General features: G+C 47.1%; 1 protein-coding gene and 1 pseudogene across 4 annotated transcripts; both read right to left on the bottom strand.

The window, feature by feature from the left end:
- Positions 1-1,756: 1,756 nt before the first annotated feature.
- On the bottom strand, positions 1,757-3,057 carry LOC307060432 (3-hydroxyisobutyrate dehydrogenase, mitochondrial-like; annotated as a pseudogene). The gene is made up of 2 exons: positions 2,689-3,057; positions 1,757-2,458 (listed from the first exon to the last, which is right to left on the bottom strand). The product of its transcript is annotated as a 3-hydroxyisobutyrate dehydrogenase, mitochondrial-like (transcript).
- A 7,280-nt stretch (positions 3,058-10,337) lies between these two features.
- On the bottom strand, positions 10,338-16,071 carry AMHR2 (anti-Mullerian hormone receptor type 2; the record flags this gene model as incomplete). 3 transcript variants are annotated; one of them, XM_079714574.1, is made up of 11 exons in its annotated part: positions 10,338-10,547; positions 11,445-11,581; positions 11,749-11,896; positions 12,087-12,259; positions 12,402-12,516; positions 14,067-14,297; positions 14,413-14,543; positions 14,701-14,775; positions 15,061-15,252; positions 15,523-15,705; positions 16,008-16,071. In XM_079714574.1, the coding sequence occupies 11 exons, from the start codon at positions 16,057-16,059 to the stop codon at positions 10,338-10,340; spliced, it is 1,647 nt and encodes a 548-aa protein (XP_079570700.1). The 3 variants fall into 3 exon arrangements, with proteins under 3 accessions (XP_079570700.1, XP_079570699.1, XP_079570698.1); XM_079714572.1 differs by lacking the exon at positions 10,338-10,547 and having other exon boundaries at positions 11,441-11,577; positions 16,008-16,056; XM_079714573.1 differs by lacking the exons at positions 11,445-11,581; positions 11,749-11,896 and having other exon boundaries at positions 16,008-16,056.
- Between the last annotated feature and the right edge of the window lie 7,104 nt (positions 16,072-23,175).

Genomic DNA, 23,175 nt, shown 5'->3' with positions numbered 1-23,175 from the left:
TTTAGAACATTTTTTTGTCCCCCTTAAAATAATTCCAGGGCTTCCCTGGTGGCGCAGTGGTTGAGAGTCCGCCTGCCGATGCAGGGGACACGGGTTCGTGCCCCGGTCCGGGAAGATCCCACATGCCGCGGAGCGGCTGGGCCCGTGAGCCATGGCCGCTGAGCCTGCGCGTCCGGAGCCTGTGCTCCGCAGCGGGAGAGGCCACAGCAGTGAGAGGCCCGCGTACCGCAAAAAAAAAAAAAAAAAAAAAAAAATAATTCCACACCCCATTAGTAGTGAATACCTCATTCCTCTCCCTACCTCTCCCCCATTCCGCCCAAGCCCTTAGCAACCACTAATCAATTTATAAATTCTCCTATTTTAAACATTTTATACAAACGGAAACTTGTACAACATGTGGCCTATCATGACTGGCTTCTTTCACTTTGCATAATATTTCAAGGTTCATCCATGTTGCAGTATGAATCAGTAGTTCATTCTTTTTTTATGAAGGAAATACTGAATAATATGCCACTGTTTGGGTATACCACATTTAGTTTATCCATTCATCAGCTGATGGACATTTGAATTGTTTTTATGTTTTGCCTATTATATATATCACTGCTATGAACATTCATGTACAAATTTGTGCATGACCATATGTTTTTTTTATTATCAGCATAGAAATGTGGTTGAATTCAAAATTATATGGTTATATTTAGAATAATGTAATAATTATCTAAAACACATATCATCCTTGGCTCTGAAACAGTTCTAAAGATGTCATTCTTTTGAAGTCAAAAAACATGTAGTAAGAATGTACAAGGAGGACTGCCCTGGTGGTGCAGTGGTTAAGAATCCACCGGCCAATGCTAGGGGACACAGCGTCAAGCCCTGGTCCGGGAAGATCCCACATGCGGCAGAGCAACTAAGGCCGTGCACCACAACTACTGAGCCTGCGCTCTAGAGCCCGCGAGCCACAACTACTGAGCCCACAAGCCACAACTACTGAAGCCTGTGCACCTAGAGCCCATGCTCCGCAACAAGAGAAGCCACCTCAATGAGAAGCCCAGGCGCCGCAATGAAGAGTAGCTCCCACTCACCACAACTAGAGAAAGCCCGCGCAGCAACGAAAAACCAACACAGCCAAAAATAAATAAGTAAATAAAATTATTTTTTAAAAAAAGAATGTACAAGGAAACAAAAATATAAAAAACAAGTTTGCTGAGTATTGGGAGTTGTTACAAGAGGGACACACCAAGATAAATGTAACAGAGTCCAAATTATATAACATGCAGCAAGGCGTTCTCTTGCTTTATCAACTCCTAGAAAATAAATTAGTAACCTCAGTAATGCAAGAATACCACCACTTGGTTAAAAGGACAAACTTTTGGAGGGACACAGGTAGTAATTCACTATACTTCCCCTTTCTATAAGTCCTTTCTTCACACCAGTTTCTTTTCATTCCCCTAAAATATGTTTTATCCTGTTAAAAAAAATGTGGTTTTATTTGTAAATTGGAGTAAATAATATCCTGATTGAAATATGCAACTATTTAGTTAAAGATGCTCAGGGATCAAATTTTTGAAAAAGTTCAGTCAGCTAGTTAGCAGGGACCATCAGTAGCTAACAGAAAAAAAATTTTTTTCAGGTATTATATGTTTGCTAAATAGATTAAAAAAAAAAGAATAAGCAGTTAAAAATGGGTGAAAAAGCCCAGGGTTTACTGTGACCAAGACAATCAAAAGCAGACAGACCCATTTACTTGTGGAGCAAGCTATAAGGAGGTTCCAAAATAGACTCTGGTTTCCAACAGTGTCCACCGCCAAAGGGCAAACTCAGAATGTCTCCTCCTCCGTAGAAACTGGAACACAGATGAGCAGCTTTCTCTGAGTAGCCCTTCACATACCTCATCCTGTAGATCTGATGGGCTTGATTGCCCAGAAGGATTGGGCTCTTCGTGCTAACCTCAGAGTCTTGTGCTAATCCCAGATCCTTAGTCATGAGTGTTGTTCTGAATTCACCCTGATAGTTATTAGGCAAGGGAACTCCATCAATCATGCCAGGTAGGGGATTATACGTATCACTTGACCAAAGCTGTCCTGAGCTCACATATAGGATTTTAGCCAATGGTTTTGGGCCAAGCCCCAACCTGATTCCCAGATTCATAGCATCAGCAGTTCCAATCATACCATACCAACAGTGTGTTGTAGCCGATCCTCCCAGCCTGCCCAGTCCCAAGGGCTCCACAATGCACCACATTGGAGCCCTTGTACCCCAGCAACTCTTGGGCAGCAGCAAATTCATGTGTGACTCCTCCCACCATAAACATTAGGTTCCCAGACTGAGCAGCTCCCACACCACCAGAAACAGGGGCATCCATGAAAATTGCTTCCATTTTCTCAACATCTTTGGCCAATTCTTTCGAAACTGTAGGATCAATAGTACTGGAGTCTATTAATAGTGAGCCTTTCGGGCTTCCCTGGTGGCGCAGTGGTTGAGAGTCCGCCTGCCGATGCAGGGGAGATGGGTTCGTGCCCCGGTCTGGGAAGATCCCACATGCCGCGGAGCGGCTGGGCCCGTGAGCCATGGCCGCTGGGCCTGTGTGTCCGGAGCCTGTGCTCCGCAACGGGAGAGGCCACAACAGTGAGAAGCCCACATACCGCAAAAAAAAAAAAAAAAAAAAAAAAATAGTGAGCCTTTCTTCACTTTTTTTGGAATTCCATTTGCTCCGGAATAAGCTTCTATTGCACTGATACTGGTGGGCAACATTGTAATAATTCCGTCAGCTTTTTTGGCTACATCTGCTGGGGAAGACACTACCTGTATACCTGCATCGAGAAATTCTTTGCATGCATCAGGGAACACATCATAAATATCAAGCCGATAGCCATGCTTCATGAGATTTTTTTGCCATTGGATGCCCCATTTGCCTAGTCCAGTGAATCCAGCTGGAATCTTAGAAGCCATTGACCTAGAACACACCACTGCAAGGCTGGCCCCTGCCAGCGGCTCCAGTAGGGAGGCCCGAGGCCCTCCACAGAGCTGTAAGGAGGCTGCCTTGCTGCCCCGGCTCATCCACTGACTGTGAGGGTGCGTGGGGACGCGTGCAACCACCATATGTTTTCAATTCTGTTGGGTATTTACTTAAGAGACGAATTGCTAGGTAATACGGTAACTGTATGTTTAACTTTTTTGAGGAACTGCCAGACTACTTTCCAAAATAGCCACACCATTTTACATCCCCACCAGCAATGTATAAGTGTTCCAATTACCCCACATCTGCACCAGCACTTGTTGCTGTCTGTCTTTATTAGTATAGCCATGCTAGTGGGTATGAAGTGGTGTCTCATTAAATGTCCGGTCAGCATCCACTCTGGCCCTCTTCTAATTCATTCTCCCACCTCAGAAATTGTTTTCTAAAGCCAACTGTGACATCACCCTACTGCTTAAGATTCTTCAATGGCTTTGCATTATCCTTAAGACAAAGGTGGAAATTATTTTTTCATGTACATATTCACTTTTGTTGAATAGGTAATATGTTCACATGCTTTGAAAACCAAAAAGGACCAAGAGGTAGAAAGTGAAAAGTCTCCCTCCCACTCTTGTTCTCTTTACCCAGCCTCCCCCAACCCACATAGCCCACACAACCACATAACTTGGTTCTTATATATACTTCCACAGTTTCTTCATTACAATCAAGCAAATACTGATATAAATTTATATCCCCTCTTTTAAGTATACAAACAGCAAACTATGCAGAGTTTAATTTGCAACTTTTCCCCCCACTTAATATATCTTGGAGATGTTTCCATACCAGTCAGCACAGTGTGTCTTCAGTCTTTTTCACAACCCTATTTGATTCTTTTGTATGATGTACCATGATCAATTTAACCAGTCAATAGATATTTGTGTTATTTTCAATCTTCTGCTACTAAAAACAATGCTGCAACATATAACCTGACAAATACGTCATTTTACATATTTTTACTTTTTTATAGGTATTGGTGAATTACCCTCCATAGAGGTTATATTTATTTACATTCTCACCAGAAATATATGAGTGTCTGTTTCCTCCAACTTGTCCAACAAAAAAATACTCAAAATCTTATTACTGCAATGTCTGCAGTGGTCTGGCCCTGTTACCTTGCTGGTCTCCTCTCATACTACTCACCCCTGGCTTTCTGCTCTTCAGCCCCTAGGCTTCTTTCATCCCTCCAGAAGATCTTGGTTCCATTTGCAGGAGGGCTTTTGCACTTGCTGCTCCTGCAGCCTGGAATGCTCTCCCCATCTCTCTCCACTTTGCCTAATTAAATCCTGCTCATTCATCAGCTCTCAGCTCCAGGATCACTTCTTCAGGGAAGCCTCCTTGACACCCTAGTCAGGTAAAACTCCGTTGTTGTAGCCTCTAGTAGAATCTTGTCTTTCCTTTAGCACACCTATCTCAGTTTATAATTATACATGAATCAGTAATTACTTATGTTAGCTTCCTACATTAGACTGTAAGCTTCTTGAAAGTAAGAACACTTAACAGTTTACACAGTGCCTGGTACATAGGATGGTATAAATGAATACACTGTTAAATAAATAACTACATGAATGAATGAATGGACAAAGAGGAATAGAGCAAGGTGGTTCTGGAGTTAGAGAGACCTGGATTCAAATCCTGACTTTGACACTTATTGTGTGACCTTGAATAAGTTATTTAACCTCAATTCCCTCATTTGTAAAACAGTGGCAATGGTACCTACCTCATAGGGTTGTGATGAGATAATCGTGTGTCTGTCACATAATAAGTACTTACTATATGCTACCATGTATTACTATCATGATTCTTAATATTAAGAACTTTTACTGTTAGACTAGGATGATTTTAACCTCCCTTCAGGACCCTCGGAGGCTGCCAATATCCTCCATACCTCTCTTCACCTACCTGCTAGTTGGGAAATTCTTCCTCAGATTTAAACTCAGATTTTTTTTTTTTTTTCCCACGCCAAGCAGCTTGTGGGATCTTAGTTCCCTGACCAGGGATCGAACCCGTGACCCCTGCTGTGGAAGCACAGAGTCCTAACCACTTGACCGCCAGGGAATTCCCTAAACGCAGATTATTTAAAAAGCATTTAAATAATGCTTGTAAAGCTCATTTCTCTGATTCATTAAATCATTAATGATTTACCAAGCTTCTGTCATTCATTCATTCAACAAATATTTCTCAAGCTATCCAGGTACTGTTCTAAGCACTAGGGATAGAGTGAAAACACAGAGAAAAAAATCCTTGCCTTCATCAAGGTAATAACTTGGTGGGAGAGGCAGAATATAAATAAATATATAATAAAATGTCAGATAGTGATGTGTACTATGTAGAAAAATTAATTGAAATAAGGGGAGGAGCTGTGGTGCCAGTATTTACAGATCCTTGTAAGTCATGGGAAAGAGTTTAGATATTATTCTAAGTGTGAATGGAAGCCTCTGGAGGGTTATGAGCAGAGGAATGACATGATCTGATTTTCATTTTTAAAAAGTCATTCTGTAAACCAATGTTCACAGAAGCATTATTCATAACAGCCCAAAGATGGAAACAAGCCAAATGTCTATCAACAGATGAATGGATAAACAAAATGTGGTATATGCATACAATGGAATAGTATTCAGCCCTAAAAAGGAAGGAGAGTCTGACACATGCTACACTATGGATGAACCTTGAAGATATTATGCTGAGTGAATTAAGCCAGGCACAGAAAGACAAATGCTGTATGATTCCACTTATATGAAGTACCTAGAGTAGTCAAATTCATAGAGACAGAAAGTAATTAGCAGGGACTGGAGGCAGTGGGGAATGGAGATTTATTGTTTAATAGGCACAGAATTTAAGTTTAGAAAGATGAAAAAGTTCTGGAGGACAATGATCACAGTTGCACAACAGTGTGAATGTACTTAATGTCACTGTACTGTATGCTTAAAAATGGTTAAAATGGGGCTTCCCTGGTGGCGCAGTGGTTGAGAATCTGCCTGCTAATGCAGGGGACACGGGTTCGAGCCCTGGTCTGGGAAGGTCCCACATGCCGCGGAGCAACTAGGCCCATGAGCCACAACTACTGAGCCTGCGCGTCTGGAGCCTGTGCTCCGCAACAAGAGAGGCCGCGATAGTGAGAGGCCCGCGCACCGCGATGAAGAGTGGCCCCCGCTTGCTGCAACTAGAGAAAGCCCTTGCAGAGAAACGAAGACCCAACACAGCCAAAAATAAATCAATAAATTAATTAATTTTTAAAAAATGGTTAAAATGGTAAAATAATAATAATAGTAATTATTGTTATTATTCTGGCTACTGTGTGGTGAAAGAACAAAATAGGGAGAAACGGTTCAAGTGGAAGCAGAGAACCCAGTTAGGAGGCTACTACTGTACTCCAGAGAAGGAATGGTGGTGGCTTGGATGGAAGTTGTAGAGATGATCAGGAGGGGTCAAACTCTGTGTATTTTTTTTTTTAATCGAAGTATAGTTGATTTACCAGGTTTTTTTTTTTTTTTTTTTTTTTTGCAGTACACGGGCCTCTCACTGCCGTGGCCTCTCCCATTGTGGAGTACAGGCTCCAGACGCGCAGGCTCAGTGGCCATGGCTCACGGCCCAGCCACTCCGCGGCATGTGGGATCTTCCCAGACCGGGGCACGAACCCGTGTCCCCTGCATCAGCAGGCGGACTCTCAACCACTGCGCCACCAGGGAAGCCCCTACCAGGTTTTTTTTTTTTTTTTTTTTTTTTTTTTTAAGGTAGAGCTTAGCAGATTTGGACTGGAGGTAGAGGTGAAAGAAACAGAGAAATCAAGGATGAACCCAAGAATATTGAGCAACTAGGAAATAATTGCGTCATTTACTGAAATAAGATGGGGGAGGAGCAGATGTGAGTACTTTTGGACAAAGTTAAGTTTAGGATGGTTATCAGATATCCAAGTGGAAGTGTTAAGAAGGCAGTTGGATTTGGCAGTCTGGCGCTCAGGGAGAGGTCTTGTCTGAAGAGAAAAAAATCGAGAGTTATCAAGGTATCTAAAGGAACCAGTAAGCCAGAAAGAGAAAAACAAATATCGTATATTAATGCATATATATGGAATCTAGAAAAATGGTACAGATGAACCTATTTGCAGGGCAGGAATAGAGACGCAGACATAGAGAACGGACATGTGGACACGGCGGCGGGGGTGGGGAAAGGAGAGGGTGGGACAAATTAGGAGATTAGGATTGACATATATACACTACCATGCGTAAAATAGCTAGCGGGAACATGCTATAAAGCACAGGAAGCTCAGCTCAGTGCTCTGTGATGACCTAGATGGGTGGGATGGGGGGTGTGGGAGGGAGGTCCAAGAGGGAGGGGATATAGGTATACATAAAGCTGATTCACTTCATTGTACAGCAGAAACCAACACAACATTGTAAAGCAATTATACTCCAATAAAAATAAATAAACTCCAATAAAATAAATAAATAAACAAATAAAGGATCCAGATGGGGACTTCCCTGGTGGTCCGGTGGTTAAGAATCCACCTTCCAATGCAGGGGACATAGGTTCAATCCCTGGTCGGGGAACTAAGAACCCACATGCTGTGGGGCAACTAAGCCCGCGTGCCACAACTACTGAGCCCATGCGCCACAACTAGACAGCCTGCATGCTCTGGAGCCCATGCACTCTGGAGCCCATGCACCACAACTACAGAACCTGTGCACCACAACTAGAGAGCCCATGTGCCACAACTACTGAGCCCAAGCGCTCTGGAGCCCACATGCCACAACTAGAGGGAAGCCCTCGCACCGCAACAAAGAGCCCGTGTGCCACAACTAAGACCTGACACAGCCAAAAATAAATAAATAAATATTTTTAACAAACAAAAATTTTTAAAAATTCAAGGAGCCAGATAAGCTCAGCCAGGGAGCAGGGGTAGCCAGAGTAGAAAAGAGGGCCAAGCCCGTGGCCTCAGGCCTGCCAATATTTAGAAACTGGCAAGAGAAGAGGAATGAGCAAAGGATAAGAAAGGATACAGATTTTCCCCTTCTTCAGTGAGGAAGTGGAAAATCAGAGGAAAGTGTGAAGGAAAGATTCAAGGAGGGAGCTATCAAATGTTCAAATGCTGCTGATACATTATGTAGGATGCAGACAGAGAACTGGCCATTGGATTTTGCATGAATAGTGAACTTTTTTTTATAAATTTATTTATTTATTTTGGCTGTGTTGGGTCTTCATTGCTGTGCGTGGGCTTTCTCTAGTTGCCACAATCAGGGCCTACTCTTCGTTGCAGTGCACGGGCTTCTCACTGCGGTGGCTTCTCCTGTTGTGGAGCACGGGCTCTAGGTGTGTGGGTTTCAGTAGCTGCGGCATGTGGGCTCAGTAGTTGTGGCTCGCGGGCTTAGTTGCTCTGCGGCATGTGGGGTCTTCCTGGACCAGGGATCAAACCCGTGTCCCCTGCATTGGCAGGTGGATTCTTAACCACTGCACCACCAGGGAAGTCCCAAGAATAGTGAACTTTTTAAGAATGGCTTTAATTATATTCTAGGGCTGAAATTTTGCCTGCAACGAATTGAGAAGAGAACGAAACGTGAGAGGTGGAGGCAGTAAATAAAAGCAATTCTTCCAAGGAGTGTTGGTAAACAAGAAGCAGAGGAATGGAGCAGTAATCATAAGAGAATGGGCGAAAAAAAAGGGAAGATGGGCAGTCTGGGAAGGGCTTTTTAAGATGGGAGAGTTTAAATCATGTTTGTAAACTGATATGAATAATCCAGTAGAGAGAAAAAATGCTCTTGCTGGAGAAAGAAGGGATAACTGAAGGAGCAAATTCCTGTGACCAGGAAAAGAGGGGTTCAAGTTTACATGAGGAGACATTGACCCTAGGTAGGACAGTTCACTTAGTACAGTGTAGTGGTTGAGAGAATGACCTCTTGTTACCTGAAAACTGGGTTCACCTCTTGGTAGGTGTCAAGCTAAAAGACACAACCAAGCCAAAGAAGAAGGAAGAAGAAGGAAGGATTTATTGCTTGCAGCAAGTAAGGAGAACACTGGGAATCTGTCCCAAAGCAGTGTTTCCCTGAACAGCAAAATTGGGGAATTTTTAAGCTAAGGGTAACATGCATATTCATGAAGGGGCTTGAGCAGAGGAAAATTCAGCATAGAAGTGGGGCAAAGGGTGACAGAGTCCAAGCTTTAGTTGACTGAAGTCATGAATGTCAGAAAAGGTGAACATCATCATTCCATTCTCCACCTTGGTGGGAGCCTGCAGAACTTGTCAGATTGTTATGTATACCCCTTAGGGAGGAATTAGGACTCTGTTTTATCCCTGAACTATTGTTTCTTGACAGCTTTTGCTTTGTTCCTGCATTCCCTCAATTCCCTTAAGATCTTTTTTTTTTTTTTTTGGCTGCGTTGGGTCTTTGTTGCTGCGCGTGGGCTTTCTCTGGTTGCGGCGAGCAGGGACTACTCTTCGTTGCGGTGCGGTGGTTTATCTTTGTTGCAGAGCACGGGCTCTAGGCGCATGGGCTTCGGTAGTTGTGGTGCACAGGCTAAATAGTTGTGGCTCGCAGGCTCCAGAGTGCAGGTTCAGTAGTTGTGGCGCACGGGCTTTGTTGCTCTGCTGCATGTGGGATCTTCCCGGACCAGGGATTGAACCCTTATCCCCCGCATTGGCAGGTGGATTCTTAACCCCTGTGCCACCAGGGAAGTCCTCCTTGCAGTTTCTTACTGCACCACATGACAGTACAGCTCACTGGGCCAGGAATGCCCTACTGCTCCAACACTCCTGGAAAACTCCTGGTCTTCAAGACACATCTCAAGCATCCTGTGCTCTGTGAGACCTCCCCACTCAAGCCTCAGGAGAGGATACTGCCCCAGGACACTGTATGGGTGGCCAACAAAATGAGCTGTGGGTCTCGGAGTAGTTTCAGAGCAGCAATTTCATCTCTCTCACCCTTTTCCCAGTGCCAGTATGAGATTCCACCAAATAAAGGCTTATGAAAGAGAAGGAAAAGGAGAGAGACAGGAGGAGTGCAGGATCACTGGAAGGGAGGAAGGCCTCAGGACCAGGACATAGAGTCAGGGAAGCTGACTTTATCTCTTTCCTGTGCATACCCCCCCACACACCAGTCACTGGTCAGAAGCAGTGGATTGGATACCCACGGAAGGATCCATCCAAGCATTTGGCAAGTAGGAAAGGCCATGGCGCGGCAGAGCAGACAGGCATCTGATCACCGTATTTATGTTTCTGTGTACACCGACTCTACATAAACTGCATATTTACACATGAGAACTGGTACAGGCAGGTTGAGGATTTCTGGAACAAGGGCCTTGCTGAACACTGAAGTGGCAGACACTCAGCTGAGGCTTACGAGGGAGAATGGCAGGGCGGAGGAGTGGAGAGACGGTCTTCTGGGCAGAGAGGTGGGCAGCCACGTGGACAGCCCTGTGGGAAGGGGTGGGCCTCCTGAGGACGGGCCAGGGAAGCCAGGCGCTGCTGTACACACTCAGCTGTCAGCCGTGCTTCTGGGTCTGCATCCCAGCAGTCCTCCAGGAGCTCTCTCAGGCCGCCAGGGTCCTGGGAAGAATGACCAGGAGGCAGGCTTTGCCCCAGGACCCTGAGTGGCCCCATGAGTGTTCCCAGGGTTAAAAGGTATCTATCATGGCCCTGTTCTCAACACTCTTGTTCTGGTCCTTCCTGGAGCCTTCTTCCTCCCCTTCACTGAAATCCAGCCCTTTGCATCTTGTTCCCCATGAGACAGGTTCTCTCCAAAGAGTCCACCTTTTCCTCTGAGGAGCTAATTCAGGTTAATTAATGGCCTACCCTGCTGATGGGAAATTACTCTCCTTCCTCTCAGGCAATCAGGGTCTTCTGCAAACAATGCCTGGGCCTTTGTTATCTAACCCAACAGACACTTGTGCAGTGGAAACTTCAGATCAGGTAGCAGAGGAATGGGCTTCCTGTTAGGAAACTATTTTCCTCCGAAACCCTGAAATTTCACTATTAGGCCACTGTTTTAACCCTTCATACTTAGTTCTGGCTTTTATTGGGTCATGGCAGAAACACAGATGTGTAGGACAGCATGAGGAATTATTGGATTAAATGTTGGGCTCCAGTGTACTAGGAGAGGAGCCATCTTGGGGGCAGAGCTCAGGGCAGAAGCAAAGCCAAGGAGGGCTTCCTGGAGGAAGGAACTGAGGGACAGGACCAAATGATGATGGAGAGAAGAGGGATGGACAAGGCAAGACTGAGCAAGAGGCAGGTGTGTGTCTCAGAAATGGGCTGTGTGAGACTTACGGTGGAAGGGGATGAACTGAGGTTCAGAGCAAGTTTGCCCAGCTCCAGCTGACCATGAGCCAGGAGGGTGGGAGATGAGAGGGGATAGGAGTAGGTGGGCTGGTCCTGGTGGACAAGTCCTTGAAGCCCATGCCAGGCCTCTCCAGGTCCCCAGCCCACCAGCCTGTGGCCTCTTACTGTGGCAAAGCAGCACCAGGTGGATGGGATGTGAGGGCGCCTTCTCTCCTCCACTGCCAAGGTCCACAGCTCACAGGTGGTAGGGGTGCTACCCAGTTCTGCCTCATAGGCCAGTTGGAAGGGTGGTGTTCTGCTGTCTGGGAAAAGGCACATGGGGCTAGGTGTCAGCTAGCCCGAGGGGGTGACTTCTTGCGGAATGGCCAAGAGGGAGAAGGGAAGAGCCTCCTGGGTCAGGAGGTAGGTGGGTCTGGAATGGGTGGGTGGGGCATGGGGGGAGTGAGGCCACTGTCACACCCGTCCTTACCGGGTCTCAAATCTGGGCAGCGGCTCATGATCTCCCACAGGAGCAGAGCCAGAGAGTACACATCAGCGCGCCGGAGGGCCGTGCCCCAGTCCTGTAGGTCCAGAGTCTTGTCCAAGAGCTCCGGTGCCATGTACCTCTGGGTGCCAGCCTAGACAACAAGGCATGGAGGGCCAACAGTCATCACCACGGCAATCCTCACCACACAATGGTCCGTGCAAACAACCCCCCAACTAGACTCAGCAACGTCCCATGTGCTATAGGTGCTGCCGCACTGTTGTCACATCTTCATCAGCACCACCACCAGCATCCTGGGCCTCACCCTTATCCAGAGTACTGACCTCCATGATGGCAGCTGGGCCTCGGGGTTGAGTAGGAGCCCAGGTTGGGGGCTGGGCGAGGCCAGGGAGCACCAAGGCGAGGCCCAGGTCTCCAATGGCGCATGACCCATCGTCCCGAATGAGCACATTCTGGCTGCTCAGATCCCGGTGGGCGATACCTGGTTTATATTGGCCTGTGGGAGAAGCCAGGTTGAAGGGACATGGATCTTCTTGCTTTCTCTTTTTGACCCAATCCTTCCCCTTCAAGCTAAGGGAAAATCAGAAACAGCGGTGTGGCTCCTGACTCCCATGGCTTCCTGCCCCCAGCTCACCCACCATCCTGCCAGCGTTCCTCATGGAGAAACGCCAGGCCCTGCGCCAGGGACAGTGCCATCCGCAGGGAACTTCCCCAGTCACTGGTGTGCTGGGCCAAGTAGTGGCACAGGGAGCCCTGGGGAGAAGCAGAGAGAAGAGAGGGACACACAAAGCTGGAGGTGGCTGATCCACCCCAGGGAGCAGAGATCACTTGATCCCCCTGCATCTCCCAGCAGACTTACACACCGACACACCCAGGGCAAGGCAGCAGGCAGTGGAGGAGTGAGCACATGCATCAGTTGGATTGACAGGAAAAACAGTAGCTCTAGTTCAACTGTCCCAAGCACTTACTGCGTGCCAGGCCTCCTGTAGCCCTCACTACAACCCTGGGAGGTAGGAACTCCTGTTTTACAGATGAGGAGCTTGCTGGAAATCCCTGGGCAAGAGAGTAGCAGAGCTTGACCCTCAGCAGTCTGACTCCAGCATCACTCACCTTTAGCTAACTCATACTGCCTCACAGGACTTGGGGTATAGACAGAAACAGAAGAGGCAGAGCGGGTTAGGTGGGGCACCTTCACGAACCACCTGGCCTGAGGTGTCACCTTGTAGCAGAGCGCGGATGGGGAGAGCCATTGGGTAGGAGAGCAGCTGGCAAGGAGCAACTGGGAATTGGAGGGAAAGGAGCAATAGAGTCCCTCATTCTGCAAACATTATTGAGCACTTTCAGTGTGCCAGGAAAGGTAAACAAACAAACAAAACTAAAAAAGCAGTGATTTTTGAGCTAGGCAGTGAGGTACGTTGGTCAAAGAAGGGACTTTGCAGAATTCAAGATTTCAGAGGTGAAGGAACTACAGGTGCTGATAAAGTCCCACGTCCTTAGCAGGCCCACAAGGCCAGTGTGGTCTGGCCCCTGCCTACCGATTCCTCTTCATCCTTTTTGCTCATGATCCTCCTTATTCTTTTTTTATAGCACCTTTTCTTTTCTTTTTTTAAAAATTATTTATTTATTTGGTTGCACCGGGTCTTAGTTGCGGCAGGTGGGCTCCTTTAGTTGCATCTCGCGGGCTCCTTAGCTGCAGCACGGGACTTCTTACTTGTGGCATGAAAACTCTTATTTGCAGCACGCATGCAGGATCTAGTTCCCTGGCCAGGGATCGAACCCAGGCCCCCTGCATTGGGAGCACAGAGTCTTACCCACTGCGCCACCAGGGAAGTCCCTCTTGTAGTACCTTTTCTTTCAGCACTTAACACGCTTGACATTTTACACTTCTTTTTGTGTTTGCTTGATCCATTTCTGCTTCCCTACTACTCTATAAAATCTGGAAAGGCAGGGACTGGGTGTGTTTTTCCTAGCACAGGAAGTGTGACATATAGTTCATAAACATTAGTTGAATGCCTGGAGGTAATTCTTTAACAATGGTTTTCCTTGAGGTTGGGAATATGAATTGTTTTGATTTCTCCCTTTTCTTGTCAATGTAAGTCAAAAATGTTAGCAAGTACTGCTTATAATAATAAAAGGTAAAAACAATACAAGTCACTTCTAATGTTCTACAGAAAAGGAAATCTAAAGAGTAAGAATAAAGCAAAAGAATAAGCGTGGACAGGGCCTCGCTGCCATCCAGCACCCCGCCCCGACGCCTTCCCACACACAGGCAAACACACACATATGCGTTCCTCAGCACTCACCTTGGGGTGTAGTTCCAGTACCAGCAGGGGCCCACAGGGCAGGGGACCAGGACTGCCCCTGCTGGCGGTGATCAAGCGGACAATGTGGTCATGCCGTAGGCCCGGCAGCCCGTACAATGCTCTCTCAGCTTGGAACTGGGCCACAGCCCTCAGGGGGAAGGCCTTGATGGCTACCAGCTTGCCTTGCAGCCGGCCGGCCCACACCACTGCGTGACCTCCTTCCCGGATTACCTGGTGAGGACATGGTGCTGGGTGTGGGCCCCAGCTAGGAGCAGAGCCAGGCTTCCTCCCCAGCACACCCTCCGAGAGCGCCCAGAGGAGCCTGCCGCCCACCCTCCCCGGGCACCTGGGAGAAGCACAGCTCGGGCAGCTCGGGCAGCTCGGCACTCCAGTCCTTGCCTGAGTGTGGTTCCGGCTCCGGCTCTGGCCCTGGCTCTGGCCCACTGTGCACTGGGCAGGCCTTCCGTTGTAGCAGGGCTGAGGCAGAGAAGAGCCTTAGGGCCGGGGTGCCCGGGTATAGAGACTGGGAAGGGGGCTTTGTGGGAAGTGATGGGGGTCAGGGGAGCCTGGAGAGGGGTCAGAGCACTGGGACAGTGTGTTGGGGTCACAAGGGAGGGGTGGGGCAGATGAATACCCAGGACGATGTTGCTCAGCAGCAGCAGGAGAAGAAGCAGCCCCAGCAGCACCAGTGCTGTCCAGATGGACTCGCCTGGACGTTAAGGCAAGAACGTGGGCTGGATGAGCCCTGTCCCAAATCGTGTTCTCTGCTCCTCTCCCGCTCCTCAGAGAAGTTGCTTCTCCACCCGCCCCCACCCTGGTCACAAGCCCCCTTATCTCCCAGTCACCAGGGCAACCAACTTCTCAAGGCCAGGAGGAGGGAAGCTTGGGACGGGGTTGCGGGGGTGGGGGGTAGAGTGAGAATTGGCCCTGGTTCTACCTCTCATTCTAACCTGGGTTCCAGCCCCCACCTGGCTCCAGCATCCTGGGTGGCTACCTGGGATGGCCTTGGGACCCTGGGAACCAGGTGTCCCAGGGCTCCCCAGACGAGGCAGATGGCTGTAATTGGCATTGCAGAAGTCAGTGCCACAGGAGCAGGTGAAGAGAGTAAAGCTGGGACTAGGATGGGCTCGGGGGCTCGGGTCACAGTGGGGGGACTCACAGCCTGGCTCATCACTGTCTCGGCATCCTAATGGCATGGGATTGGGAGAAGAGGAGAGAAAGGGGGCGAGAGAGAGAGAGAAAGAGTGTACGAGTGAGCATAACGGGGTCTGGGAACACGGAGGGAGTCCCTTCTCTATCAGAGGCATCCCTTCCATTTCTTACGGGCTTTTCTTTCCCTCCACACATTCCCTTTCTACTCCTCTCCTCAGCTGCCACCCACCGCCCCCCCCACCCATCCAGGATGTGCCTCTCTCCCCCACTGGCTATCGCCTGCCATGTGCTGTGCCATATTCACCTTGCATCTCCACCTGTGCCTGGTCTTGGGTCAGGTTCCAGATCCCAAAGCAGCAGCGGCTGTAGAGGCAGCGGATAACCCTGGGGGGCCCTGGTCCTGCGTCTAGCAGCTTCCCCAGATTCTTGGTGCTTCCCCGCACTCCAGGGGCCTCAAAGAACACACAGGTCCGCCTGCCCGGGGGTGCTGCGGCCCAGGGTAAGGAGAGGGGAGGGTTCACGATGAGAGTGAATGCAGGGGCAAAAACAGCAGCCAAAGAGAGACAAAACCTGTTTTATATCCCAGGGCCAGCCTGGTAAAGCCACAGGAGGAAACAGGGTCAGCAGAGGCCTGGAACCTGACCCCCCACCAAGGGGACCCATAGCTGTACCCATCACCTTCACTTGCCCACCCCATCACCACTCTTCCAAAGGGGTGGCTGCTGCTTCAAGTGCCCCCTCCTTTAATGGGTAGGTGGAAGGACCCTGCTCCTCCCTGTAGACACTTACCTTGCACAGCTGTGGGAAGCAGTGCCCAAAGCCCCAGAATCCCCAGCATCATGCAGTGGGAGTGGGGGGAGCATGAACCAACACGGCTGCCCCTGGCCAGAGCTTCCTTCAGATGCAGGGCACCGTGGGGCTGCTGATCCTTCAGTCCCCAACTCCACCCCCTCCCTCTTCCCAGTCTCTGTGGGGGAGACGGCTGCTGAGGGGGAGAGGATGGGTGTGGGGAGAAGCAGGGAGAGAGAGGGAGGAGCAGAGAACCAATCTCGTGTCTTCCTCTCTTCAGCCACCTCCTCTTTTCTCTGTAAAGTGGGAGGAGGGCGCCTTAGTGGTCCCGCTGAGAACCCAGCAATGCCTAATTTCAAACCTCTGCCCTTTGCTGACCCTAGGACAAAATGCTGGATCCTGTCAGCCCTTCCCAGGCTGGAAACCAAAGAGAGGTCAAGTGCTCAGAGCCATTCAGCTGTGCCCAAGAGCCTTTCTAGCCCTTATTTTCCGGGCTCAGATCTGCAGTCCCCTGGGCACAGAGAGGCTTCACAGCCTATACTAGAGTAGACCTAATTTTCCAAACTCAAGAGTCACAAAAGTGGTTGTATAAAATCACTCAGAGTTTTTTCTTAAAATCACATTGAAAATAGGTATGATGGTAAATTTTATGTCATCAAAATTTTTTTAAAAATCACATTGAGTCACACACTAAATACATCACCATTATTGAAAAGGTAACAAACTTTTATTGACCACCTACGTGCTAGGGCACAGCTAGGGCTATGAATTTTACAGTCATCTCATCTAATTCCCCCATTGAGCTATTTATTATTATTTTCACTTTAGAGGTAAGAAAGCTGAATTTAGGTAACTTGCCCAAGGTCACTCTGCTAGGAAATAGCACAGCTAGGATTTGGACCTTGTTAAGTTTGACTCTAAAGCCCAGGCCCTGTCCTTTTCACTTATGCCATGATGCCGGAAAGAAAATACAAAATTCGGCAATAAAAAAATATTTCCATTTAACACAGTATTTGAATATTTGAATATGGGTTGAGAAAATGTGCATCAATACCTGTGAGCAGGCCACTAACTAGAAAAAGATACAGTTCAAACTATCACCACCAGAGGTCAGCAGACATAGGAGAAACTCGGGGACATAGTGAGGTGGCAGAAAGGGCGTCCTCTGATGACTAATATCCGTAGTACATCTCCAATATCTATTAAGCTGCAAGAACTGTAAAATGTGAAGAGCGGGCACAGGGTGTGTAGAGGGAATGTCAGCATGGAGATGGAAGGAGAGAGGTCTATAGCTTGTGCTGCTGTCGAGAGACAAGAGGTGTCCAACTCCACCAGATTACTGCTCAGAATAAGGGAAACCAGAGCAGCTGCCTCCCATGAGAATTAGAGCCAGAGGAGACTGGTTCCCTGCTTTCCTAACCTTCTGTTCCCCTGGTGGCTGCCTGGAAACCCTTTCTGGGGATGGTCTGGCTTAGATCAGGGCTGAGGGCCTGAGTACTCTTTGATTCTGGAGCCTTTCTCCCGGGGAGGCTGCATGAGAGGGTAAAAGCTCCAGTAGTGTGAAGCAGCAGCTGGAGGAATGACCAGGGCTTAGAGGCTGGTGGATAGCTGCCCATCCCCTCCTGGGTCCTTTTGGGAGTCCAGTGAGGTGGAATGTTGTACTTAGTTACAACTATCTTCCTTCACCAGCTCCCAGATCAGTAAGTCTCGGACTGAGGGGAGGAGTTGAAGGTAAGATAGTTTCTTGTGTCAGGAGTGTCTCAGGAGACTCTCCTCCAGAGGAGAGCAAGGTAAGGATCAGGCAGGAAGGCAAAGTCTCCTCACCCAAAGCCTTGGATAAATACTCTCAAGACAGAAACGTTCCAGTCAGGTTTACAGGAACTGGCAGTCAGAGTTTAGGGTTGAGGTGGTGAAAGAAGGGGTAAGGATTTGAGAGCTGGGGGATTAGGAAGGTCCCGAGAGGGAACTTCAGCATAGAAGAAAGGCTTCCTGGATTCCACATACACAAAGCTCTTCATCAGGATCCTCTGATTAAAGTCTGCAGTGGCCCAATAATTTACCTTTGACCCCACTGATGACAAGGCTAAAGTGAGTTGTTTATTCAATTTATAAAATGTTAGGTCCTAGTCTTAAAAAGGTGTTCCATTAAGTGTTGGACCTACAAAGGTACATGTGATTACCGCCCTCCAGGAACTCATAGTCTAGAAAGGCAGGAAAATATATCAATAAGCAACCAGAAAACTGTGTCAAGCTAGGGGTATGAACAAGGAGCTATACAAGCAGAAAGATCAAACAAGCTAATTCTGTTCAGGGCATAGAAGACAAGGGAAGAAAGGTGCCCAGAGGTTTCATAGCAAAAGCGATATTTAAATTGTCTCAAGGTAAACACACTGAAAACAAAAGGAGGCTGATTATTACAGGCCAAGGGAACAGCAAAAATAAAGGCAGCAAGAATAAAGGTAAGAACATAAAGTGTGTATGGTGGTGTGTTGGGGGCTGGGGAGATTGAGCAGGAAAAAGGGGTATGAGATATGAAGCAGAGAATCGTGACTAGAGATAGACTGGGACCAGACTGGAAAGTGTAGACTTTTCCTGAAAGCAAAGGATTTTACACAGGGGTCTGGTGGCAAAATGGAAGATGGATGACTGAGGCTCAGGGAGACCAGAAGAAGGGAGATCAGTTACAAGACCTAAGCAGTAGCCAGGGTGAGTACTAGGACAATGGAAATAAAAAAAAAAGAGGGAGGGAATTCCCTGGAGGTCCAGTGGTTAGGACTCCACGCTTCCACTGCAGGGGGCCCCAGGTGTGATCCCTGGTCAAGAAACTAAGATCCTGCAAGCCGCTCGGTGAGACCAAAAAAAAAAAAAAAAAATCCACAATCCCCACCCCCAAAAAATAAATAGAAGCGGGGAAAAATTGAGATACACTATTTGTTTATTTATTATTTATTTTTGGCTGTGTGGGGTCTTCGTTGCTGTGTGTGGGCTTTTCTCTAGTTGCGGCGAGTAAGGGCTACTTTTCATTACTTTTCACTACTTTTTGCAGTGCACGGGCTTCTCATTGCGGTGGCTTCTCTTGTTGCGGAGCGCCGGCTCTAGGCGCGTGGGCTTCAGTAGTTGTGGCACGCGGGCTTCAGTGGTTGTGGCTCGCGGGCTCTAGAGCGCAGGCTCAGCAGTTGTGGTGCTCGGGCTTAGTTGCCCCACAGCATGTGGGACCTTCCCAGACCAGGGCTCGAACCTGTGTCCCCTGCATTGGCAGGCGGATTCTTAACCACTGCGCCACCAGGGAAGTACCGAGATACACAGTATTGGTAATTGACAGGATTGGTAATCAAATGAATGTTGGTAGATGAGAGGCAGAATTAAAAGATGATTCTGAGGGGAATTCCCTCGTGGTTCAGTGATTAAGAATCCACCTTCCAATGCAAGGGACACGGGTTTGATCCCTGGTGGGGAACTAAGATCCCACATGCTGCGGGGCAACTAAGACTGGACGCTGTAACTACTGAGTGCGCAAGCTCTGGAACCCTTGCGCCACAACTAGAAAGAAGCCCACGAGTGCTGCAACGAAAGATCCCACATGCCGCAACTAAGACCCGATGCAGCCAAATAAATATTTTAAAAAAGAGATGATTCTGAGGTTTCAAGCATAAGTGATCAAGGAGTAGTAATCCTGTTAAGTGAGGTGAGGAACACAAAGGATTATTTTTCTTTCTTACATGTTGAGTTTATCTGTGGGACATCCAGATGAAAATGTCCACTAAGCAGGCTGCCAGGATGAGAAAAAAGTGAGGCATTTTGATTTGGGAGTCATTAAAATGTATGTAATAGATAAAGAATGGATGCAACTTGTTTAGGGGTGAAGAGTAAGGAAAGGACCCAGGATGGGGAACAGCAGTATTTCAGGGACAGAGGAAGAAGTGGCTATGAAGGAGACTAAAACAAATAGAAAGGTTGAAGGAAAACCAGAAGTGCCTCAGTTTCACACTCAGTGGGAAGAAAGCACTAAGACACAGACTGTTGCAAAGAGGTCTAAGAGGCTAAGGACTGAAAGACCACCTGAGCAGGCAACCAGGGCGCTGCTATTGATAAGAAAAAGTTTGGGGGCTTCCCTGGTGGCTCAGTGGTTGAGAGTCCGCCTGCCGATGCAGGGGACGTGGGTTCGTGCCCCGGTCCGGAAAAGATCCCACATGCCGCGGAGCGGCTGGGCCCGTGAGCCATGGCCGCTGAGCCTGCGTGTCCGGAGCCTGTGCTTCACAACGGGAGAGGCCACAGCAGTGAGAGGCCCGCATACCGCCAAAAAAAAAAAAAAAAATTTGGTAAACGATAGGTGCTTAACAAAGTAGACTGAGAGGTGAATAAAAAAGAAAAATTAAATGTAAACTACTTTCACTAACTTTGGAAATGTTAAGAATCAGATCAGCAGCTTGAAGAGGAAGCACAGGTTTTTAAAAATGGGGGGTGGGGAGCAGGGAGGCAGATTTTAACATGTTTATAGGCTGACAAAAGGGGACCCAGGAGAGACTGAAGATAAAAGGAGAAAATACTATCGAAACAAAGAACAAAAAGAAGTTAAAGAAAACAAGGTTGAGAGCACAAGTGGCAGGGTTGGCTTGCAAAGGAAAAATATTTCTCTCAGAAGAGAGAAGGGGGTAAACTGGCACTGGTGAGTACCTAGATGTTTGTTAGACAGAAGAGAGGGAAGTCTGAGGAAATTGATGCTTCTGTTTCATGAAACAGGAAGCAAATCACCTGCTGCAAACTGGGGTCAGGATTGGGAAATTTGCAATTAATGGTATGTCTCACTCACCAGACTATGAAGTACTTGATAGCAGGGCTTGTCTTATTTCATTTTTTATCCTCAACCTAGCACACAGTAAGGGCTCAATAAATGTTTACTGACTGAATAGCTGGCACAACTATTAAAGGCCCACTTACGGCTCCAAAGCCAAAAAATAAACACTCCCCCCCAAAAAAAAACCTCCAATAAAGTCAAATATTAAAATGTTATATTGCTAATGGCTACATAAGGAAATCAACTGGCTGGCTGAGTGATTGACAAAACTGACATAGGGAATCAAATGACCAAAAATAATCAAGAATGCTGGCAACTATATATAAACAAGCAACCAAGGATTCTTAGATAGGTAGGAAGGGAAGTAAAGGTATAGGCTGATGGGAAATAGGAAAGGCTGTCAAAATAACTTCAATTTCAGTTTCAAGGGGCCATAATCCAGATTCGATCATTTTAGACACAGGTTGGTATTAACTGAACGTAAAATATGTTGGAGCTAGATCTTGGTTTCTAAATACCATTCTCCAATAAAAAGAACAAAGGCTCCTTGGAGAAATGGCTGATCTAGGGCTGGGGCAGGGAAAATACAATATGAGCCTGAAGCATCTTGTGTATCAGAAAGAAAGAAAGTGCTCAAAAAAAAAAACGGATGTAGACATATCAAGGGGACACAGAAGTCAACTTGAAAGCACTCCCAATGTCCAAAGCTGGGACAATTCCATCAAAATAGTGTATAATTGGATTATAACAACCCGCCTATAAAATAAATATACGTGAGTACATGCTAGTTTAAATTAATGCAGAAGAGACAGGTTCCTCACAGAAGCTTAATTCCCACCAACCCCATTAAGGGTAGCCTAGACTTACTTCCAAAGAATAGGGAAAGAGAAACAGTGGAGAAACCAAGCAAACACTACCTTAACCAGGTGCTGAAGGTTTTAGCGTAATGTCACGTGGTAATCACATACTCCTTGATAGGATGTGATGAGAAGGGCATTTCACCTGTGCACATTTTTTTTTTTTTTAAACCTGTAAGCTCAGTCTAATAATGAGAAAAAAATCAAACTCAGACTGGGGGATATTCTACAGGACATGGCCAGTACTCCCAAAGACTGTCAAGGTCATGAGGAACAAGAAAAGACTAAGAAACTGTCACAGAGAAGACTAGGGAGACGTATCAACTAAATGCAACGTGGTATCCTGCAATAGACCCTGGAACGGAAAAAGGCCAACAATGGATGAAGCCCATAAAGCCTGGGATTTAGCTAAAGTAATGTACCAGTGTCAGTTTCTTAATTTTGACAATGTACCATGACAGTGTTAACAATGGAGAAAACTAGGGAAGGGGCATATAGAAACCCTCTGTACCATCTTTGCAACTTTCCTTTGAACTTAAAAGTATTTCGAATAAAAAGCTAAATAAAAAAAAAGTTGGGCCTGCCCCTGTTCCTCTGGGTCCTCCACATTTATATGTAGTCGTGGCACACTGATTTGGTCATGAAACTCTTTACCCGGGAGTTAAGTGTAGGACAACTGCACTGATTAACATGTATGTAACAACAGTATAGCTGGAAACCTTTGCTGGGTTTAGTATATGAAGTTATAACCATATTCTCCCCATTCCCAACCCTCTCAACACACCAGAGACATGGCTTTTTATTAAAAAAACTTTTTTTTAATTGGTTTACAAAGGAGCTACAGACTACATTGAACTAATCTTTGTACAAAAAGGAAAAAAAAAAAAAAGCCCCAAAACACCCAGAGACAAAAGGTAAGGGGGGAGACAAGAAAGGAAGATACAAAAGAGCAGGAAGAAACTAAGACAAGAGATTAGCATCATACATACACAAGATCAAGGGGAAAAAAGAGCAAGAAAGATGAGAGAGCATTTAAAAGTTATTTCCCCACACAGCCCCGGTGATAATTGGATTGGAACCAACAACAAACACAGCATGAGATTATTAAGAGATTTAAAAAAGGCAACAGTGGTATGGAGACTGGTTATTGACAGTGTTAAGAGAGAGAAATAAACTTGTTTTAGGCACCAGAGACTGGAGCACTGCCCCTCCCTCCCAGAGGAGGAGAGACTCGGGAAGAAGAAGCAGGCCCTGGAGCAGCTGCCATTGGTGTGTGTAGACGTGGTCTCCTCAGGTCAACCTCAGCATGTTTTCCCAAAATCTTTGTGCCCTAGACTCTAGGTGAAAGCTATGGGATGCCACTGGGAGAAAGGCGTGATCAGAAATATGAAGACTTGCCCTTGCGCACACTGTTCAAGAGCAGCTGCTGGGAAAGTGGGGGTCTGGGTAGAATCCCATTCCTCTGTGGAGAAGGCACAGTGTAATTCCTGAAGGTGAGAAAGGGAAAACACACACC

This window comes from Hyperoodon ampullatus (genome assembly GCF_949752795.1).
Source record: "Hyperoodon ampullatus genome assembly, chromosome: 11".
Lineage (NCBI taxonomy): Eukaryota > Metazoa > Chordata > Mammalia > Artiodactyla > Ziphiidae > Hyperoodon > Hyperoodon ampullatus.
The sequence above is the reverse complement of the archived record's forward strand: the minus strand, read 5'-3'. Positions and strand labels throughout refer to the sequence as shown.